At 37.4% G+C, this 20,789-nt stretch overlaps 1 protein-coding gene across 2 annotated transcripts in view; it reads left to right on the forward strand.

The window, feature by feature from the left end:
• LOC149822270 (mediator of RNA polymerase II transcription subunit 12-like) overlaps window positions 1–2,196 on the forward strand; it is a 53,444-nt gene extending 51,248 nt beyond the window's left edge. For both annotated transcript variants that reach the window (XM_089981101.1, XM_089981102.1), the window contains exons 12-13: window positions 94–430; window positions 1,422–2,196. In XM_089981101.1, coding sequence (XP_089837227.1) covers window positions 94–430; window positions 1,422–1,877 — 793 coding nt within the window. In that variant the 3' untranslated portion in view covers window positions 1,878–2,196. The remainder of the gene's footprint in view (window positions 1–93; window positions 431–1,421) is intronic.
• The last annotated feature ends 18,593 nt before the right edge of the window (window positions 2,197–20,789 follow it).

The following is a 20,789-nucleotide window of genomic DNA, read 5'->3' on the forward strand; positions in this document are numbered from 1 at the left end:
TTTCTCTTGTTCATGTTTCTCCACTTTTGACATGTTTGTCTGTATCATTATTTTGTTCATATTTCTGTTACTGAATTGAGCATGGACTTGTAGGGAACCGTCCAATCGTAATATGAGGCACATGCTTGCATCAGTTCTACTCCGTCTGTTAGGAGCCAGAGTAGTTCACGAGGATGCAGATTTTTATTTCACAAACATGCAGAGGATTTTTTTGCTTAAGAGAGAGTCAGAATCATCACCAGAACCATCAATGGCTACATTTGTGGCGCTCACTGGGGGAAGTCTTTTTGACTGCTTTTTGTGTGTGCTTCATGGATTGCTAAGTAGTTACAAACCAAGCTGGCTGAAGCCTAAGCCTGCCTCCATGTCAACTGCTAACTCTCCACGTGATGTTTCAGCATTTGACCGTGAAGTGGCTGAAAGCATGCAGGTTTGCTTTGAACGTCATTACCAATTTATTCCTTTTTGATCTTTTTGTTGAAATTACAGCATATTCGCGTATTCGGTACTACTTGATAGTGACTTAAAAGGGAGGTTCACCAGTGCCCATGCTCTATTTTAGTTCACACGTTCTCTTTATGTGCAACTCTTAAATTTTAATGGCTACAACGTCAAGAAAATGTATGTTGTATGTCAATGTTATTTACTACTGGGTGAAAGCAATCCTGCTGGTATTTGGTAAAGCCTCCATACCATTTCTTTTTGCCAATGTAAGGTCAGCATTGTGCCATGTATAGATTGTATTATATTCTCTGCGCCGGTGCCCTTGTTTAAATACCATGACCATGAGTATAACAGTACTATTGTTGTACTAGCGCCCTTATCCACAAGAAGAAGATACAAAAGAACGAAGATTGAAGTACTGCAAATGGAGTGATTTTGCATGAAAACCCAAGATATTCCTGGATTAATTTTGGTTACTCTCACACCTGCCACTTTGATCTCACTTAGCCTCCCATCCTGGTTTCAGTACTAATCCCAAAAGAGTTCATAATGGCTATGCTTCATTGTTGCAGTCAAAATGTGTTGGTTAAGGACGGTGCTCTGTCCAATTTTGTTGTTTCTGCTCTTCATGTGGTACTTTGCTTGGCTTTATATTTCTTGATGGATTTGAATAATGACCATGGTTTACACTTTTAGTTTAAGAGGTTTTACAAATACGCATGGTTTACACTTTGCATGGCTTTATATTTCTTGATGGATTTGAATAATGACTTTTACTATAAGAGGTTTTACAAATACACATGAATTTATACGGTTTTCACAGTTCACATATTAACATTTTAGTTATAGCAACATAGATTCTCACTGGTAACCATTTTGGCTTTTATATACTGGTTCTTGTTCAACTGCCTTGACTATGGGTTTGTCCGATACACTTTTGATATAATGACAGGATGGTTTTCTCTGAATGTTGACAGGCTGATTTGGATAATATGCAATTGCCACCAGCTGTCCGCTTGCGTCTCCAAGCTGCAATGCTGATGCTTCCATCGTCTCTCCCTATTTGTATTTCATCTCAGCCTCCAGTTGTGTCACCTGCTGCATGCCTTCCATTACAACCTAGCACCCCAATTTCAGGTATTCTGCCGGCAAACACAGTCCATCAAAGGAACCAGTTTTCTGCTTCCCGGTCTATGAGCTCCAGTATTGCTGGGAAACCAAAGTTACCTCCTCCTTCGCAAGACTCTGAAATGGAGATTGACCCCTGGACATTGCTCGAGGATGGGACTGGGTCCTGGCCAGCAACCAGTAATGGTAATGTGGGTGCAGGCGGGGAAAACTCTAATTTAAAGGCCTGTAGTTGGCTCAGAGGGGCAGTGAGAGTGAGGAGGACAGATCTCACTTATGTTGGGGCAGTTGATGATGATACCTGATATCTTATCTAATTTTTTTTGGCCGTTGTAGATTTGTCATGAAAGCCAAGCCCTTCCCTCACTTGTAGCTGCTTAAAGGTCTTGAGAAAAAGGGTGCCTGAGAACTTCTTTCAGGGCTGCCCTAGAAAACAGGTGATGTGAGGGATGTGTTTAGGGAGGCTTCCTCCCCAGAAACCAACACACTTTCCGGCAGGCGTCTGGCCCCTCTCATCGGAAACCCCTTTGGGTTTTACATTCGGTCGCCCTCTGAGGCTTGTTGTATATATAGAGTTGATGTTATTTTTTCCCAGTTTGAGATGGGCAAGAAAATGTCTCAGAATGATCTGTGTGTGTGTGTGTGTGTGTGTGTGTGTGTGTGTGTGTGTGTGTGTGTGTGTGTGCACGCGTGCGTGGGAAATAGACACGATGTAGCTATGACTGCTTAAATGTTTCATGATGAAAACAGGCTGTGACATGGATGGATCTCCATACTGAATGGCCCGGTTGTTTCATTCCTATGGAGGGGGAATGCCTTCCACAGAAAAGGGCTTGATCTTCTATAAAATTCTGCCAGCTCAGCTTTTCTTTGAAAATGCCCTTTTCACATGGTGAAGTTTTCATATGAAATGAGAAAGCGAGAAGTGCTGGGACTTGCTTGGTCCAGCGTGAAACTTTCCTGTGTAGCGTTTGTGTTTCTTTCTTCCGGGGTAGGAACTGGGGAGGGAGTTGCAGTGTGGCACTTTCCCATGAAAATGGTATGAAACAAACAGGCCTTTGAAGGTGTGAGGGATGTGCAGAGGGTAAAGAACTCAAGAAATGCGCAATGACATTGAATCCCCGTTAAAAGTAAAAGAACAAAATCTGCCGTTCTAACTGTTTTTGGGTTTGACTCTTAGTGCACGTATCCATTGGAGCCTAATAAACCCTTTTGAGGGATCTACCTTACAAAGATGACAGAGGACAGGAGCTAACAAACAAAAACCACGCCAAGACATGATACAAATGTAGGAGTAAAATGAGGGTTCCATATTGTTTTCCGCTCATTTAGATATTGTATTGCCTAAGTCTTATTCTCCTCCTGGCTTGATTTGTGGAATCAGTTGTCACGCATCAAAAGGCTAAATATCTTCTACTAATTGTTCATAACCACCTAGTAGAAGTTACTCTTTTTTTTAGATCGCACGTTGCAGTGATGTGATCTACATGGTTTGTTTAGTAGGATCTAAGTTCACATGATTATTAGGCTTTTGAACTTGGAAGCAGTCAAAGCATCGGGCTGAGCCTGGGTCGTAACATGCTTGGGACCAGGACCTGATCCCATGTGTCTTGTTAGCTGGGTCAGGCTTATGCCTTTCAATAGGTTGGATCTGTGTCAGTTACCCAATTCAACCTGAATTGGAACTTCGATGTAATGCCGGTAGAGACTGGTTACCCCCTCTCCCTCGTATGGAAAGTGGGGGAGAGGCAGGGGGTAAACACCTCTCTCAATAAGGCAAGGGGGTGCCATGGCTATAAAAGCCATGGGTGCCCTCTTTTTCTACCTGTCGATTTTGGCAAAGAGGGGAAAGATAGAGGGGACACACAGAGAGAAAGGGAGAGATTGAGAGAAGGAGGGAAGAGGAGGAGAGGAGAAAGAGCAGGGTTGGCAAGGAGCGCCAATGTCGGTCAGGTAAGTCACCTTCCTTTTTCCCATTCTTTTGAACAGAAAAAAGGGACCCGACAATCGAGCGGTTGTTGGCGATTGCAGAGGCGCAGAGACAGTGAGGCGACCTTGTCCCTGTCGCTCAAAAAGATGGTGAGGCTTAGAGGGGTTTCCCTCTGTCCTTACAGCCGGTAGATTGCTGGCGACGAAAAAAGAAAATGATAGGGACATGGGATGAACCCTGCCACCTGCTGTTCTTATTGGGGAGGTGCAGAGGGGTACATCCCCTCTGCCCTTATTGCCGGCAACCTAGTTGCCGGTGGCCTACAATTTAAAAAAAAAAAATAGAACAGTGGGCGGACAACCGCTAGCAATCAACGATTGTCGGCGGTGCTGCCACATTCATGTGCATGACAGGGGGAGGTGCATGTAGCAACCACCGCCAACCGTGAGGTTGCCGAAGGAAACTACACAACAGAGAAGGGGGAGACAGAGAATCCAAAACTTTATCTCGACCCCAAGCATCGGGTTGACTCAGTCTGGGCGTGAACAGACCGAGCCAGAAAAAAAAATCTTAAAAGACAGATAGAGTCGGGTGTGACTTATTACGATAGACTGAGTTGGGCCTGACTTGTTTTGACATACCGACTTGATCTGAACAGACCGAGTCGGGTTTGATTTATTTTGACAAACCGAGTCTGGTCTGTCTTCTTTAGCAGATAGGATCAGTCTGGACAAACTGAGCCAGATCTATATTTGTGGCAGACCGACTCGGTATGGACAGACCAAGTCGGGTTTGCTTTCGGCAGACCGATGAGGTCCATATCGAGTCGGGTTTGCTGTTGGCAGACTGACTCAGTCCATATCGAGTCGGGCCAACATTTGGGTTAAACCGTCTTGGTCCAGACCGAGTCGGGACAGACCGACTCGGTCTAGAACGGGTCGGCCATGTGTTATAAAAAGTAGAAGAAGAGAATTATATATATATATATATATATATATATATATATATATATATATATATATATATATATGAGAATATAAGTATATATATACATGTATGCAAGTGGATATGGACATGTATATGAGACAGGGTAAAAATCGAAAAGGTGAAGACCTTGATTTTCCCAATACAAGTCAGATTCGGGTTTGGATCCAAATTGGATTCAAACCCAGATTAGATCTTGTATATATAAAAACTAATTAGAACTAGTTGAGTTTAGTTCAAATCCAAGTCCTTTTCATCATTGACGCTACATATATGCTAAAGTTATTACGAAAAGGTTTGGATTGATCGCACCGGATCCAGGATCCAGTCAAGTAACTTTTCACCCCAATATTGGATTAAAGTGATTTTTGGATTCTTGGATTCTTCTCTTTGAGGAGGATCCATTAGCAGAGGATATGATGCCAAAGTCTGAGAAAACAGAGTCAGAGTTTGGCATTACAACCTAAAGGTATTTTCATAAATTTTCACAAAGACGAAACTTTAAATGGTGCTACAAAATTATTGTCTATTTCAGATTAGAACTTGCGAGAATACTGAGGTTATTTCTTAGATTTTGAAGTTAGGCGTTTCAGGTAAGTTAACATTTGCAAATTTTTCCTTAGTTAAATAAAATATATGTTGGTTAGTTTAGGCATCCTACAATATGATTCCATGTATTTTAAGTATACTAGTTTTATTTTATTTTGGATAGAACAACTGTTTAGCATGATTAGGAATTCATAACCTTGATGTTCAATATGATGATACATGTTACATGTTTCTTGATTTATAACATAATTTAAATTATGAATGTATCCTGTATGGAAATAATTATTTCATTACTGCATATAAAATGTTGTTAAATATTGATGTATGACTTTGAGAAATGAATGTAGAGTTTCAGAGTTTCAGAATAGAATATGTAAGACCCACAATTTTTCAGTATAATTTCTGAATAAAATTCATGAAGTATTTACCGGTGAAACTAACATTTATACTCGAAATGCAAAATGAATCAATTTCCATGAACCAGATATACTTAGGATATTCGTTGCTTTACGAATATATGCTCAAACACTCTGAAAGTCATAACTTTCTACCTAAACAAAATCAAGAGATTTTCATGAGCCAACTTTCTTAGTTACATCAATACGAAGAGAATGGCGTACTGAGAATTTTTCGAAAAAAAAATCGCCGAAAACCCAAAATTTTTGTGGGACCCACGAAAATGTTGATGGGACCCACAAAAATATTCCTCAAAAAATATCTGGTGTGACCCACAAAAATATCTCATAGAATTTCCATGTGGGCCCCACACCCAAGGGAACCTCTTGTCTTTATTTTAAAGCAAGGGGTGGTTTAGTAAATAGGCTAAACCTTATCCTTTTAAAGGATAAAGCTTATCCTTTAGAAAGCCAAGGAAACTTTGCCTTCCTTGGCCTATAAATAGAGGAGCCCCCCTCCTTGAAAAATTGTCAATCCCTCTCTCCTCTTCTCTATCCTCTTCTCTCTCCTAAACCTCCCCCACCTAGCCTAGCCCACCTGAGCCTGCCTAACCTGGTTTGACCCTGTCTGATCTGGTCTTAGCCTACTTGACCTGGTCTAAACCCACTTGACTTGACTTGAACCCGGTTTGGCTTGAAGTCAAAGTCAAGGTCCTTTTTGGTCTCAGATTCTGGTTTCATTTTCTGAACCCAGACTTAGCCTGCTTGGGCTAAGATCGAACCTGCTGAACCCAGTTGATTGGGATTGAACCCAGTTTGGTTCAAGCCACTTGGATTAAGCAGCTTGACCTGCTCTACGTCTTTCTCAACTAGGTTGACCTCATCTGACCTAGTTTGACCATTCCAAAGGAGGATCAAAGTCTTCAAAGCAGTTGAAGCCTTCCGGAGCCGTTTCCTCCACAATTTGAAGTAAGTTCCCTTTGTTGATTCATCTCTCTCAAGTATTTGCTTGTTTGTATGTAGCATATACTTTCTGAAGTAGTATCTGGCCCTAGTTCTGGGTTGAGCCCTTTAGGACACTTCAGTGTTCAACCGCTCGCCTCGTAACTATTGTCGGATATATATGTTTGAATACGTAATATATGCATTTTTAAAAATGGTATCTCACTCTAGTTTCTAGTTGAGCACTTTAGAACACTTCAGTATTCACTCGTTCGCCTTATCACTATCGTTGGATATCGAACTTGGTGTATATCGTCTGGATATGGCCGTCATATCTTATATCGCCAAGGCTTGTGTAATTTACCATTCGCCATCGCATCGTATGATGCCAAGGCTCCCTACTTTATGCAATTTCCGATTATGCATTTTCAATTCTGCAATTTCTGATTATGCATTTACTTACGCCATCGCGTTGAATGATGCCAAGGATCCTGCTTTCTGTAAATATATATGTAGAATATTTCGTTTGGTTACACACCCCAAACAATAAGTATATGCATTTCCTTTACGCCGTCGTCATATAAAGCATAGGCTTCTTCTTATATTACATATATGGTGCATAAATGAGCGTTCAAATGGAGATCAACTCCAAATCGCCGATGCAATTCCTTTACCGCTCCTCATTCAAGATTCTGCTTGTCGAAAGAAGCCTCTATTAGAAAGGCTTCAATTTTTTATGCAAAACTGCATTTTCGTAAAGATTAAGCCATTTGCGTATGGCCTGGCTATGACCCAAGGTTCCAATCAACTGTGATAGATGCAAAGTACGCACAACGATGTACATCCATTCCGTAGTTAAGCGTAACAATTTCTCTGCCAAAGAGGAGAGATGCCGATGTTAAATGATATTATCAAACAATATTAGGTGATGTCAAGGGGTAACTATGAAACTGAAAGCACATGTGCTTGTGCTGATGAACAGAGATGATGCTGAGATGAAATGGACTGACATCCCTAGGTGTGTGGTGATGTAGAAATACAGATGTGTGCCCAAATGTTGGTGAATAGTGCCATTTGCAGGTGGTGGCTGCAAATGGTTGTGGTGGATGTGAGTGCGACCGGTAAAGAGGGTTGTGAAGTAGTATTATGCATATATGGTACATGGTGGGAAAGGTAGAAAGCTGGAAAAGGGGTTTTGCAGGGAGTCAGGTAAAGGCTGAAGCTAAGCATTTGTGAGGGCTAGTGATAGGTGTTACAGATAATGGGCACATAGGTACAGGATGCTGGAGGTTAGCGACTGGGTTGCGAACTGATATGCCTTATACAATGAACACACGGGAGATGCAGTACATGACAACCCGAAACTTTAATCATCAAAACATATCTGATGATACGTTAAAACCAAGTTTGAAGCTAATAATTTCAATGTGTTTTCAGCGAAACCCAAGATCAGGTTTTGAAACCTTATTGAATCAGGTGATCAATGTATCATACAACAAGTGAATATATATTATACGACGAAACTCTTTTCAAAAGAAAATAAATAAATAAATCTTAATAGGGATAGCATCATCAATTTGAAAATCATACGAGATAATCTCATCTTATGGAGTGGACAGGATATTCTTACTAGAATTTGATTCCGACCAGGATGAGGAATTGTCTTTATAAGAAGGCCCTTTTCGCACTCCGTCACCCTGAGGCATAAAATATGAGCTTGATCTACCAGCAAACTCCAAGATATCCAATAAGAGTGTTGAGGCGCAATCCTAATGAAAAGGTTACTCGATATACCTCTGTTGACACTCCCCCAACGAGATGTCTTCAAAGCTAACTCCAAAACAAACAAGTCCTGACAGACTGTGTGCTTAAGTCAGGTGCTGGGATGGATCAAGTACTAATGTAACGAATGAAAAGAACTTGGAGCATGTCTTCTCCACCAAACCTTATGAAAATACAATATCAGTTTGCCAGAATGATGAACAGGTACGCAGTGCATATATGTATATACCAAGGGATACAAGAGGTGAAGGCGATGTCACAACATGGATACAAATCAAAATTTTGAAATACCATCAATGAAAATAAGATACACAATAATAGGAAAGAGTGCAAACATAGATAAGCACGCTATGCTATAGGGGCTAAGCTTAAGAAATGAGCTAAGAAAATACCTTGTGAGTATTAAGATAAATCAAACTAAAACAAATTTGGCAATGCCCAGTTGTCTACTTTGCCCTGTGTAGCAGCTAAAGCTTCTGGATCGCCAATTGCACCGAGATCACATCTTAAAATGCTCGTACTATTTAAGAGATGCAGAGCAAGGCAATTTGACAGAACCAACATCAAAAGAGTTGTTCCAAAGTTGGGAGAAACCAAGGAATCCAACCAACTTGAAAGTGGATTTGCCTCAACATTCCCAGAGCTTTGAGCTTTACAATGAAGCACTGCTCATTGATGATATAGATGGGAATTACATGATCTGCCTTTCCTCTCACTTTCTCTCATCTTTCTCGATTGGCTGGATATGGAAGGGGATGTTAGGCCAATGATATTACCAACACAATCGGTGTACATATGCCATCGATCAAATTCAACACAGGCTAGAATCTAGTCTCATTACTGGGATGCAGGCCATTAAACCCAATGGATTCATGGTGAATGCTATGAGGAATAAGAGAGGAAATCAAATGAAATTATCAAAGGAGCATAGAAAATGAATGCAACTAATAGTGTAAACAAGAGATCAAGAAACTAGGGGAGAACTTAGACTATAAACAAAAGACCGAGAATCAACAGGGAAATCACGAGGCAAAAAAAAAAGGGAAAAGGAAAAGAGACGAACATAAATCCCTGAAAGCCTATTGGAATATATTAGATCCGGGTGAATCGGTGATGCCATTGCGAGGCATCACCGGCTACCAGCATATAGATCCGTATATGAGATAAAATCAAGAATACGATATAAACAAATAATCATGGAAAATAAGAAAAGCAAAATCGAAATAAGAAAGAAAAAAAAGGGGAAAATGAGATCTGAATATAGGGATACACCAAATTAATTAATATCCCAATCGCTTGAACGAAGGAAAATTTGTTAAAGGAAGCAGAACAAGTATTGAAATCAAAGATTCCATTGCTATAGCGACAGGTGGGTCGATCCGGCTATATGCAGGTCGATTCCCACATGTTGTGCCTTACAATGTAAACGAAAGAAAAGAAATGAAGAACAAAAAAAAAAGAAAAGAAATAGAAATGAAGAAATGCGGAAAGTAAAGGGAAAGAGATGCTTACCGAAAATGGAAAAGAGGAGGAAGGGTACCTGCTACAGATCCATCGAAAGAGGATGATGCCTCTTTTGGATCTATGTTTGTACAATTGGTCCTCTTCGTGGCTAAACTTGGATCGAGAGGAAAAATCAGATCGATGGATTTTCAATATTTCTCTCTTGATAGCGGTGGGATGGATCCCTTTATCGATTTGCAGGAGATACCAGAGAGAGAGAAGGTGTATTCGTGAAATGGGAATGGTGGCCAGGTGAGAAGCGGTCCTTGAGAGAGAAGAGGGGTGCGGGGGTGAAGAGGTGGTGCCCGACCCCTTCCCCTGTACCCATTTTTATAAAAGGGGAAGAAACGTCGAGAAGGAGGTTTTTCCAAAAAATCTGAGAAACTTTAATAAAAATCAAAGAAATGGCTCTTTTATAAAAAAATTTCTAAAAAGGGGCTTCACTAAAAACAATTTTTATAAAAAAGGGGCTTACTCGATCAATTTTTTTTATTTTTCTTTTCTATTTTCTTATTTTTTTATTTTTTTTGCTCTTTTCTTTGTGCTTTCTATATTTTTTGGTGTTTTTGAAATAAAAACTTTGAAAACTACAGGATTTAAGCTAATTTTGCAAAATTCAAAAATATTTACAAAAGAAAGAATTCAAGTTTGATTTTTAGAAATTTCTTCAAAAAAATGGGTTTAGATCCAAATTTTGAGGAAATATTTGAGTTTTTGGACCTTAAATTGAAAAATGTAGGTAACTGGATCCAAATGGATACCGGACGGACTGTCTGAGCCTTTTAGAAATTATTTTTGGCATTTTTGTAATTTTAGTTTGAAAATTGTATAACGAGACTTAGATTTGGATTTTAATACCGGATCTGGATCCGAAATCGAGTCAGATATATATAAATGGAGTTTACTCCAGAAAATTCGAAGAATAACTGAAATTTATATTGAAATTGACTCAATTTCCTTAGAAAATGGAGTCTAGGGGCAAAAAGGGAATATTTACAAAATTTTGAAAAATTTGGGGTGTTCACAGGTACATACTCCTCAACAGCTGCTCTATAGGCATGCATTAAGTAGCTTGTCAGACCGACAAACCTCTTCAGAATTTTTTATCGAGGAAGACGGTGATGGTGCAACCTTGAGTGACATATATTACCTTCGAATTTGATAGAGTTCATGATGACCTCTGTCACTCAGAGGTATGAAGGTCGTGGTTATCCTTAAATATCTAAGGATTGAACCCAACTCCTAGAGTGACAGGATGCATCCGAATACCTAGTAGAGACTTCTTCCGGTACGATGTACCGTCCTACTAGGGGGATGGGGTCAACAGGCCTCTGGGGTATCTAAAAATACATAGAATATTCAACCCCCAGATTGTCGCATTGATGCTCAGATATACCTCCCTTAAGTCCAGAGAAAGGGGTTAATTATCGAAACAAAGCATTAGCTTAGGTTCAACGATGCTTGAATGTATGAGTGAATGAACACCATTGAGTCAGTCCTACCTAACCTTTGTAAATGTGGCATAATCAGTATATGACTGGACTGATAGAGCAAAGACCCATGTTGTATCCACACGATTAAGCGAAGCTCGAGGAGCTGGCCTTAGATGCGTGAGATACAGTTGTGCTAAGTCTAAAGACTTGAGCACGACATTCAACCTGAAAGAGGCTTGCGCTAAGTCATGGAGACTTGAGCATCATTATTGCGAACTGCGACCCTGAGTGGTCAATGTATTTACTTGAGTTGAATGGATGTGTGATTGCTTGCTTACCAGACAATCAGTGGTTCTGACCCTGTTTTATGGGGATTTCAGATGTTGGACTTGCGTTCCGATATGCGGAGCAAGGCAATATCCAGTTCTAGGGTTTCTCTAGAAAGAGTTGTACTGCTTCTTTTATTGAACCTATACTGCTTTTTCAAGCAGTGATGTTGTAATAAACATGTGGTTTTCGATAAAATGGAACACTTTGGTGGTCAATGAGTTGCTTGACTATATACCTGTAATGTGCCGGAAGTTTTTTAAAACTGACGACTCATTATCGTCTGATTCCGCTGCTAAAAACTTTTCTAAGTTCCGCTGCAAAGAAAAAAAACTGCTAAAAACTTTTCTAAGTTTCGCTGCAAAGAAAAAAAAAGAAATTCATGAAAATTTTAACTTAGCTTTGTTTTGAAAATCCGGGGCGTTACAAAATTGGTATCAGAGCCTGTGTCTGAGAAACCTGGTTCAAGATCTGTCATGTTTGCGATATCGCACTGTAAGTATAAATCTCTTCCTTAAACTTACTAATTTGAGTGCATTTTTGTATAGATGGAAACTCATGACTCGCACGGTTATTGCTATCGTTGCAAGTTTATGCACGATGAGTGGATATGCCCATATGAGGTCCAAGACTGCCAGCATTATGGCGAAGAGGGGCATTCCGCCAACGATTGCCAAAAGAGATATACCGCTGATATGGGTCGGCAGGCATCAAATAGTCTTAAGGATGAGACTTCGCGCATCAGTGGACTGCATCACTCAAGTATTAAGAGTAACAGTACCCCAACAACTTCTGATGAATCACCAAGATTGAAAGACTTTGATTTGAACTTCCTTGGGTAAGTCAATCGCTCACCAAGCTACCACCCGGCTTCACACATGCCGAGCTTGAATGATCCGAATGAAAGAAGAGATTCCTTTTATTCGCCAATCATAATTTCAGACTCCCCGAGTCTTAATACTACTGTTTGGGAGAGTGGACCAGCATCCCTCATCTCTCTTCAGGATTCGCTTGAGAGTGCGGAAGTGCCGCCCAAGAAAACTCTAGTTGTGCCTAAACCAAGGTGATGTGGCAACCAATGGACTTTTATGATCTCACACACATCGAAGAAATCCAGTTCTTAAAGAACTGGTTATATTTCGAAGTCAATAGACTCATGTATATAGTTTCTCATCGCCTATGTCTACCAGTGTGACATGACACTTGTATATAAAGCGATGTTTGTGTAATGGAATGCATATAAGTAAATAAAGTTTTACTTTCCTATATATATTAAGAAACTAAAAACAAGTGCTTGTGTGTGAATAGATAAATGACTTCTATGACGAAAAGAACCAAGTCGAGTGAGGAGTCCCATATACAAGGATTTCTGCTGGAGATGCTCAACAACCTAATTACAACCATCTGTGAGACGAGACAAGAACCAGTCATACCTCGCAACGAGAACCTGGGAGAAATAACTTATGAGAAGTTTCTCAAACTTGACCCACCAGTTTTCGTTGACAAAGCCGACCCAGAGCTTGCAGAAAGCTGGATCGAGGAGTCAGAACATGCCTTCCTGATATTGAGAGTATCAGAAGAGAAAAAGACAAACTTTGGCACGTATAGACTGAAGGACAATGCACGAAAGTGGTGGGATACCACTAAGTTGATCCAGTTCTCACAACTCGAAGTTGTTCCTTGGAAGGACTTCTGGAGAATTTTTATGGATAACTACTTTCCATTACATTCCAGAAACAAGGAAAAGATGGAGTTTCTAGAGTTAGAGCAGAGTGGTATGAGTCTGATCGACTATACCACCAAATTCCAAAACCTAGAGCAATACTGCTTTCTGTTGTTTGAGACAGACCAAGAGAGAGCCGACAAGTATTTCAATGATCTACGGAAAGGGTTGCGGTCTCGAGTTATAACAAGCATGCCCTCAACCTTTCAAGCTGCAGTGGCGGCAACTTAAAAAATTCACGTGAATTAGGAGCGATCCAAAGGAGTTATGGCAAAAAGGCCTGTAATCAATGGTGGGAACCATAAGAGAACGTTCCCAAGTGGCCAAGTGTGATCATCGCAAAATTTCTTCTCTCATAATATTCTCTCTTTTCCTTTCCAGCCTCTATTTCCTCCTTTTTTGAAGGGAGAAAATAAAAGACAAAAAAGAAGAGAGAAGAGAAAAGAAAAGAAAAAGAAGAGAAGAGGAACTCTTTTGCGGGGTCTCACTTGACCTTAATTTTGAAGATATTTAGAAAATTACTCGCCTCCATTTTAAAAATATTTGCGGGAAAATTGGGAGACGGGATTCGCTCGTCGGTACGAGGTTCAACCGTTCCTGACGCCTTTACCAAGGGTAATCGAACCAAGGGTCGAATTTTATGCCTCTTTGCTTTGCTAAAGGATTTATCTAAGAATTTATTCTAAGTCTACATGCACAAAGAATCATGCTTGTGCAATGCAAGGATGTATGCTCTTCAGAAAATGATTTTGGAAATCTCCAAGTGTTTATGATGAATAGAGTGAAGAAATGGTTTTTAACTTAGAACTTAAGAGTTAAAGTTCCAAGTTTTGGAACAATCAGAGTTTGGAAAAATAAATCTGGACCTCGAAAGGAACATTTTTTGAAGTTGAGATAAAAGGAGAAGGGATTTTCAAAGTCATAAATAGACTTTGAATTAGAATTTTTCACCTGGATGAATGCTAAAAAAATAGAATTGAATTCCAGATTTGAAGTTTGGGATCAGAATGAGTTTTGAGAAATCCAAATAGAATTAAGAAACAGAATTGGTTTTTGGAATTTTGAGAATCAAGATAAACTTGGATTTTGAATAAAAAAATGAAATTAGATTTGAAAGTTGGAATTGGGAATAGAATTTGATTTGAATTTTGGAATTCAGGATGAAATTCGAATCCCAAGTTTGGATCCTAAATAGAATTGAGATCCAAGATGAGATTGAATGCTGGATTTAGAATCCTAAATGGGAATTGGATCTGAAATCTGAGATCCAATGAAAAAGTTGAATTCTGAATCTTAAATGGAATTGGATCCAAGGTCTGGAAATCAAGATGGAATGAAGTCTGAGATCCAAGATGGAATTGGATTCTGGATCTTAAAATGGAATTTGGATCTGAAGTCTAAGATCCAAGATGAATTTGGATTCTGGATCCTAAAATGGAGTTTGAAGTCTGAGATCCAAGATGGAATTGGATTCTGGATCCTAAAATGAAGTTTGGATATGAAATCTGAGATCCAAGATGGAATTGGATTCTGGATCCTAAAATGAAGTTTGGATCTGAAATCTGAAATCCAAGATGGAATTGGATTCTGGATCGTAAAATGGAGTTTGGATCTGGAGTCTGAGATCCAAAAAAAGTGGAGATTGCATTTGGAAATCTAGATCCAAATTGGGATGGGGTTCTAAACTTTGGATTTGGATTTTGAAAGTCCCAATGGGACTTTAGAAGATGGGTCTGGGTTTTGAAAACCCAGATTGAATTTAAAACTTAGGAAGATTTTAAATTTTGAGATTCAGAATCAATCTCAAACTTTGATTTTGAATTTGAAGATAAGAAGGTAAACTTGGTTTTGATTTTGAAGATGAATCAGAAACTTCTGAACTTTGAAGTTTGAATTGTGATTGAAGTTTTGAATCTAACATGAATTGGAAATTTCAAAGTCGATTTGGACTTTAAAATTTGAATTCTGAATCTTGAAAATGAGATAGAATTTGGATTTGAAATAGAAATTTGAAGAAAGATATTCAAAATCACTTGGGTTTTTGAAAATATGATGCAATTCTATCCTAAATGATGAATGAATTTAAAGAATTTTTGAAATTGGATTTTGAAAATCATATTTCATTCTATAAATGAATGTAAATAAGATTGATGATATAATACACTCTTGACTATGGTCATTGAATGCATTATATAATAATCACATTTAAATTCAGGTGAAGAATCAAACATATTTTGGTGCTTTTATAGAGTTTTTAGAATGAAATTAACTCTCAATATATCCTGACTATGGCCATTGATATATGTATTGAATTAATTTTAAACTAAACTCTCATAAAAGAGAAAAAAATTTAGGAAAATATGATGATTTTTGAAAAGGATGCAGTGTGGATCCAGGGTTATTCTATAAAAGATGAAAATCCTAAGTTTTGTTTACATCCTGACTATGGCCATTGATGTAAATCATCAACTTAGGATTAATTACCTTTTATGAAATGGTGCACGTGCCATTCGTGTTTCACCATTGTGAGATTTTGGAAAATAAAGATAAAAAGCATGAAAATAAGCAATTTTATGATATTTACAATGCTCATTCATTCTATCTAAAAGTTGGAAATGTAAATTCTCATTAAGACCTAACTTATTACAATGTTTAAAATTGAAAATACAACTCTTAGGAAATGACATTTTCCACATATTCCCTGTAAAACACTTGGTTAGTAAAAAAGGAAAAAGAATAGAAGAGAATTGCTCATATCATATGGATTTCAAAATGCCAATGGTGAAATGCTCATATGTCAAGATTTTTATGATGAAAAGATAAAAAATGATATACATACCTATATACATATACATACGTACATACCTATATATATATATATATATATATATATATACACACACACATGTTACGACAATGAAGCCATACATGATACTTCAAGTACAAGGTTTTGATGATGAGCAAGTGAAATCAACTGCATTTCAGCTAAGGCCATGAAGAAATTAAAGAATTCAGTGAAGAATCTTTAAAGACTAGTGTGCAAATGTTTATTTCATTAAAAGTCTTAGATTCTTGTAAGAGCCTTACTTAGAGTGCATATTTAGGTTGCATTTCACCTTAAAAGTCTTTAGAAAAACTTTTCTAAAAAGAACCCTCATGAAAATCTTTTTTGAAAACTCTTTTCTTAAATTTTCATGTTTATTAGTCGATCAATAGTCTTACCAGTCGACTAATCCTTTCGCGCCATATTTTCTAAAAAGTCATTTTTGTCAAATTAGTCGACCGAAGGTTTATCAGTCGACTGGACATAATGTCTGTTTTCTGGAAAATTAGCAGCAGTCGACTAATGGTTTTATCAGTCGACTGAACAGAACATGTGTTTTCTGAAAAAATTTAGCAGCAGTCGACTAATGCTTTTTATCAGTCGACCGAACAGAAAGTTTGTTTTTCAGAAGTTTTTAGCAGCAGTCGACTAAAAGGTTTTTCAGTCTACTGATGATATTATCAGTTGACTAACTTTTCTCAAGTCGACTAAGTTTCAAAACTTTAGATTTTCAAACGGCTCGATTAACAGATCAGTCGACCGACGATAACTGTCAGTCTACTAATAACTATTAGTCGACTAACTGATGTTTCAGTCGACTAATTTTGCCATTTTTCTGAAACTTCAAAAATGCCTGTCTTTTCATTTTTCAAACGTTTTGATCGTTCGAAATGGACAGTTTTGACACCCTTTCATACCCTCAACGTATAAAAAACTTTAATTATAAATATGAGTGCATTGTACACTAAAAACAACAACAAGAATTCAATCGATTTGAATCATTTACTTAATGCTTTTCTTTCCTATTCATTCAAGTATTTGTTTTCTCACTCACGTGATATTTTCACTTCAGTTTTTCACTCAAATCACTTTGAGAGATAGTGAATTCGTGAGTAGAGTGTTTCAACAACCTCAAAAGCCAATTGCATCTCATTTGCATTCAAAAGGAAGGCTCATAGGTTGTTTTGTAAGTTGTTATTTCTTTTCTGTAAAAAGAAGGACTCCTTGGTTTAAAGGAGTTGTTTGCTTTCAGTAGGGTTGTTACTGAAAGTGAGACCAATTATTGTCTGTGTGATCTTGTAGTTTACAAGGTTGATAGTGGAAAATCTCAAGCGAGTTTTGCTTGGGGACTGGATGTAGGTCGGGTTAGACCGAACCAGGATAAAATCTTGTGTTCTTTGTGTGTTTGCTTTGAGATTTGCAGAATCATTCTATATTCCGCAAGAAAATGTTAAAAGCACTATTCCCCCCCTCTAGTGCTCGTTGCCTCGATCCTAGTGCACTTTCATTTGGTATCAGAGCACAAGTTTGCTATTACTTTGATTTGACCATCATCTAGCATGACAACTACAACATCTCAGCACAAATAAGGAAGCTCCTCTGTTCGTCCTCCTCTCTTCGACCGAACAAACTATGGATACTGGAATGTAAGAATGACAATATTCTTGCAATCCATGGATCTCGAAATCTGGAGAGTTGTTTCAGAAAAGTACCAAACTCCATCAACTGATTTCAGTCGATGGACCGATGATGAAAAGAAGACTGCTTCACTAAATGCCAAAGCCATGAATGCATTATATTGTGGCGTTGACAAGGTAGAATTCAATCGCATCTCTCAATGCTCTACATCAAATGAAATCTGGCATACTCTTCTCGTGACACACGAAGGTACGTCAAAGGTAGAAGAATCAAATGAAGAAGTCGCCAACATGTGTTTTGTAGCACAAGAAAATTCGGTAAGTCAATTTGACTATGATGAGTTATTTAAAGCATTTAATGATTTATATGCTAAATTTAAGAGTCTTAGTTCTAAAAATAAAGAGTTAAAAACTGAAAATTTAACTCTTGACTCTCAAAATAAAGTGTTACTTCAAGAAATAGAAGATCTCAAGAAGGAAAATTCTTGCCAAGCACTTGAGATAAAAGAAATTGGAGTTAGAACCAATCTCTTACAAAAAGAAATATCTAGTCTTAAAGAAAAGTCAAATGATCTTCTTTCTGTAGTGACCAAATTCACAAATGATCAAAAGAATCTAGAAAAACTTTTTGGTTCTCAAAGATGCTCGGTTAATAAAACCGGATTGGGATATAGCTTCTTTGATACTCAAAATAGACCAAACTATGTGGTGAAAAATCAAAGACATTATTCTCAACCTTTTGTTCATAAAACTAAACTTTCTAGAAATGCATCTATATATGATTATTCTAGACATGTTTATTCTAAATCCTTTTATAGAAAGAATATTTATTATCAAAGGAAACCAAAATCCAAATGGATGTGGGTTCCTAAGACTAACTCTCATGGACCCAAAAATTGAAAGGGGTCAAATGCTCTGTTTTCTGATTTTGTTGTAGGTACACAACATAAGGAGCAAATGGATATTGGACATCGGCTATTCCAAACATATGACTGGAAGGCCGGAGTTATTTTCCACCCTCCAAAATAAGGATGGAGGAACCGTCACCTTTGATGACAATAACAAGGGAAAAGTGATAGGTATTGGTAATATTGGTAATCCAAAATTTCCCTTGATAGAAAATGTTCTTTTAGTAGATGGTTTAATGCGTAATTTAATATCTATCAGTCAATTATGTGATAAAGGTTTTCATGTTTCTTTTGAAAATGATTTATGCTTAATTTCTGATTTTCAATCTAAAAAGATCATTTTTAAAGGTAAAAGAAGAAACAATGTGTATGAACTATATCTAGATGAATTATCCTCTTTTAATGAAAAATGTCTTATTTTTTCAAATAAAATTCAATGGTTATGGCACAAAAGACTTGGACATGTTAACTTTAAAATTATTTCAAAATTATCCAAGAATGATCTTGTAAGAGGCCTACCAAGAATACCATATAAAAAGGATCACTTATGTGATGCTTGTCAAAGAGGTAAACAAATCAAGAGTTCTTTTAAAGCTAAAGATATAGTTTCAACAAAACGTCCTCTTGAACTTTTACATTTAGATCTATTTGGACCATCTAGAATTCAAAGTTTGAATGGTAGCAAGTATGCTTTTGTTATAGTAGATGATTATTCTCGGTTTACATGGGTGATTTTTCTAAAAAGCAAAAATGATGCTTTTTCAGAATTTTCTAAACTTTGTAGAAGAATTACAAATGAAAAATTTACATCCATTATTAAAATTCGTAATGATCATGGTGGTGAATTTGAAAATGAATCTTTTCTAAAGTTTTGTGATTTACATGGTATATCTCACAACTTTGCTTTTTCTAGAGCAGCTCCACAAAATGGAGTTGTTGAAAAAAAGAATAGAACTTTGCAAGAATGTGCTAGAACCATGCTTCAAAATAAAAATTTACCAAAATACTTTTAGGCTGAAGCAATTAATACAACATGTTATGTTCTAAACCGTGTTCTTATTCGACCAATTTTACATAAAACATGTTTTGAATTGTATTATGATCGTATACCAAGATCTCATATTTCAAAATTTTTGGTAGTAAATGTTTCTTGTTAAATACCAAAGATAATCTTGATAAGTTTGATTCAAAATCAGATGAATCAATATTTCTTGGATATTCTTCTAGAAGTAAAGCATATCGTATTTTCAATAAAAGAACATCTTGTATTGAAGAATCTTTACATGTTGCATTTGATGAGAATTGTGAGCAGGTTATACCTCTAAGCGAAGAAGAAGAAGCGATACTTCAAGAAGAACCCTTGATAGAGAATACTTTTCAAGAAAATATTCCTCTTCAACCAGTTTGGAAAGAAGTTCTTAATCATCCACATGAACAAGTTATTGGTGAAATAAAGAGTGGTGTCCAAACTAGAAGGCAATTAGAAAAATATATTGCAAATGTTGTTTTCATATCTAAATTAGAACCAAAGAATATCAATGAGGCTTGTGTTGATGAATTTTGGCTTTTGGCCATGTCTGAAGAACTTAACCAATTTACTAGGAATGATGTTTGGGATCTAGTTGATAGACCAAAGGATCATCCGGTAATTGGAACAAGATGGGTCTTCCGAAATAAGCTGGATGAAAATGGTGAAGTCATTCGTAACAAAGCAAGGCTAGTAGCACAAGGCTATAATCAATAAGAAGGCATAGATTTTGATGAAACCTATGCACCAGTGGCTCGATTAGAGTCAATTCGAATGATGCTTGCATTTGCTAGTTACATGAACTTCAAGTTATATCAAATTGATGTTAAGAGTGCATTCTTAAATGGACACATCAATGAAAAAGTTTATGTAGAGCAACCTCGAGGCTTTGAAAATGAGAAATATCTAGAAAAAGTCTACAAATTGAAAAGAGCTTTGTATGGACTCAAACAAGCACCAAGAGCGTGGTATGAAAGACTACGAAATTTTCTAGAACAATCTGGTTTTTCCATTGGTCGGGTAGACTCCACTTTATTTATTAAAAATCTTAATTCAGATATTCTTATTGTGCAAATTTATGTTGATGACATAATATTTGGTTCTACTAATGATTCTCTTTGTAAAGAATTTGCTAAGGCTATGCAGGAAGAGTTTGAAATGAGCTTGATGGGCGAATTAAACTACTTCCTTGAACTTCAAATAAAGCAAACTGAAGAAGGAATCTTCATCAATCAGGCTAAGTATACAAAAGA

The sequence above is a fragment of the Nuphar pumila genome, chromosome 11 (genome assembly GCF_984573655.1).
Source record: "Nuphar pumila chromosome 11, dmNupPumi1.hap1.1, whole genome shotgun sequence".
Classification (NCBI taxonomy): domain Eukaryota; kingdom Viridiplantae; phylum Streptophyta; class Magnoliopsida; order Nymphaeales; family Nymphaeaceae; genus Nuphar; species Nuphar pumila.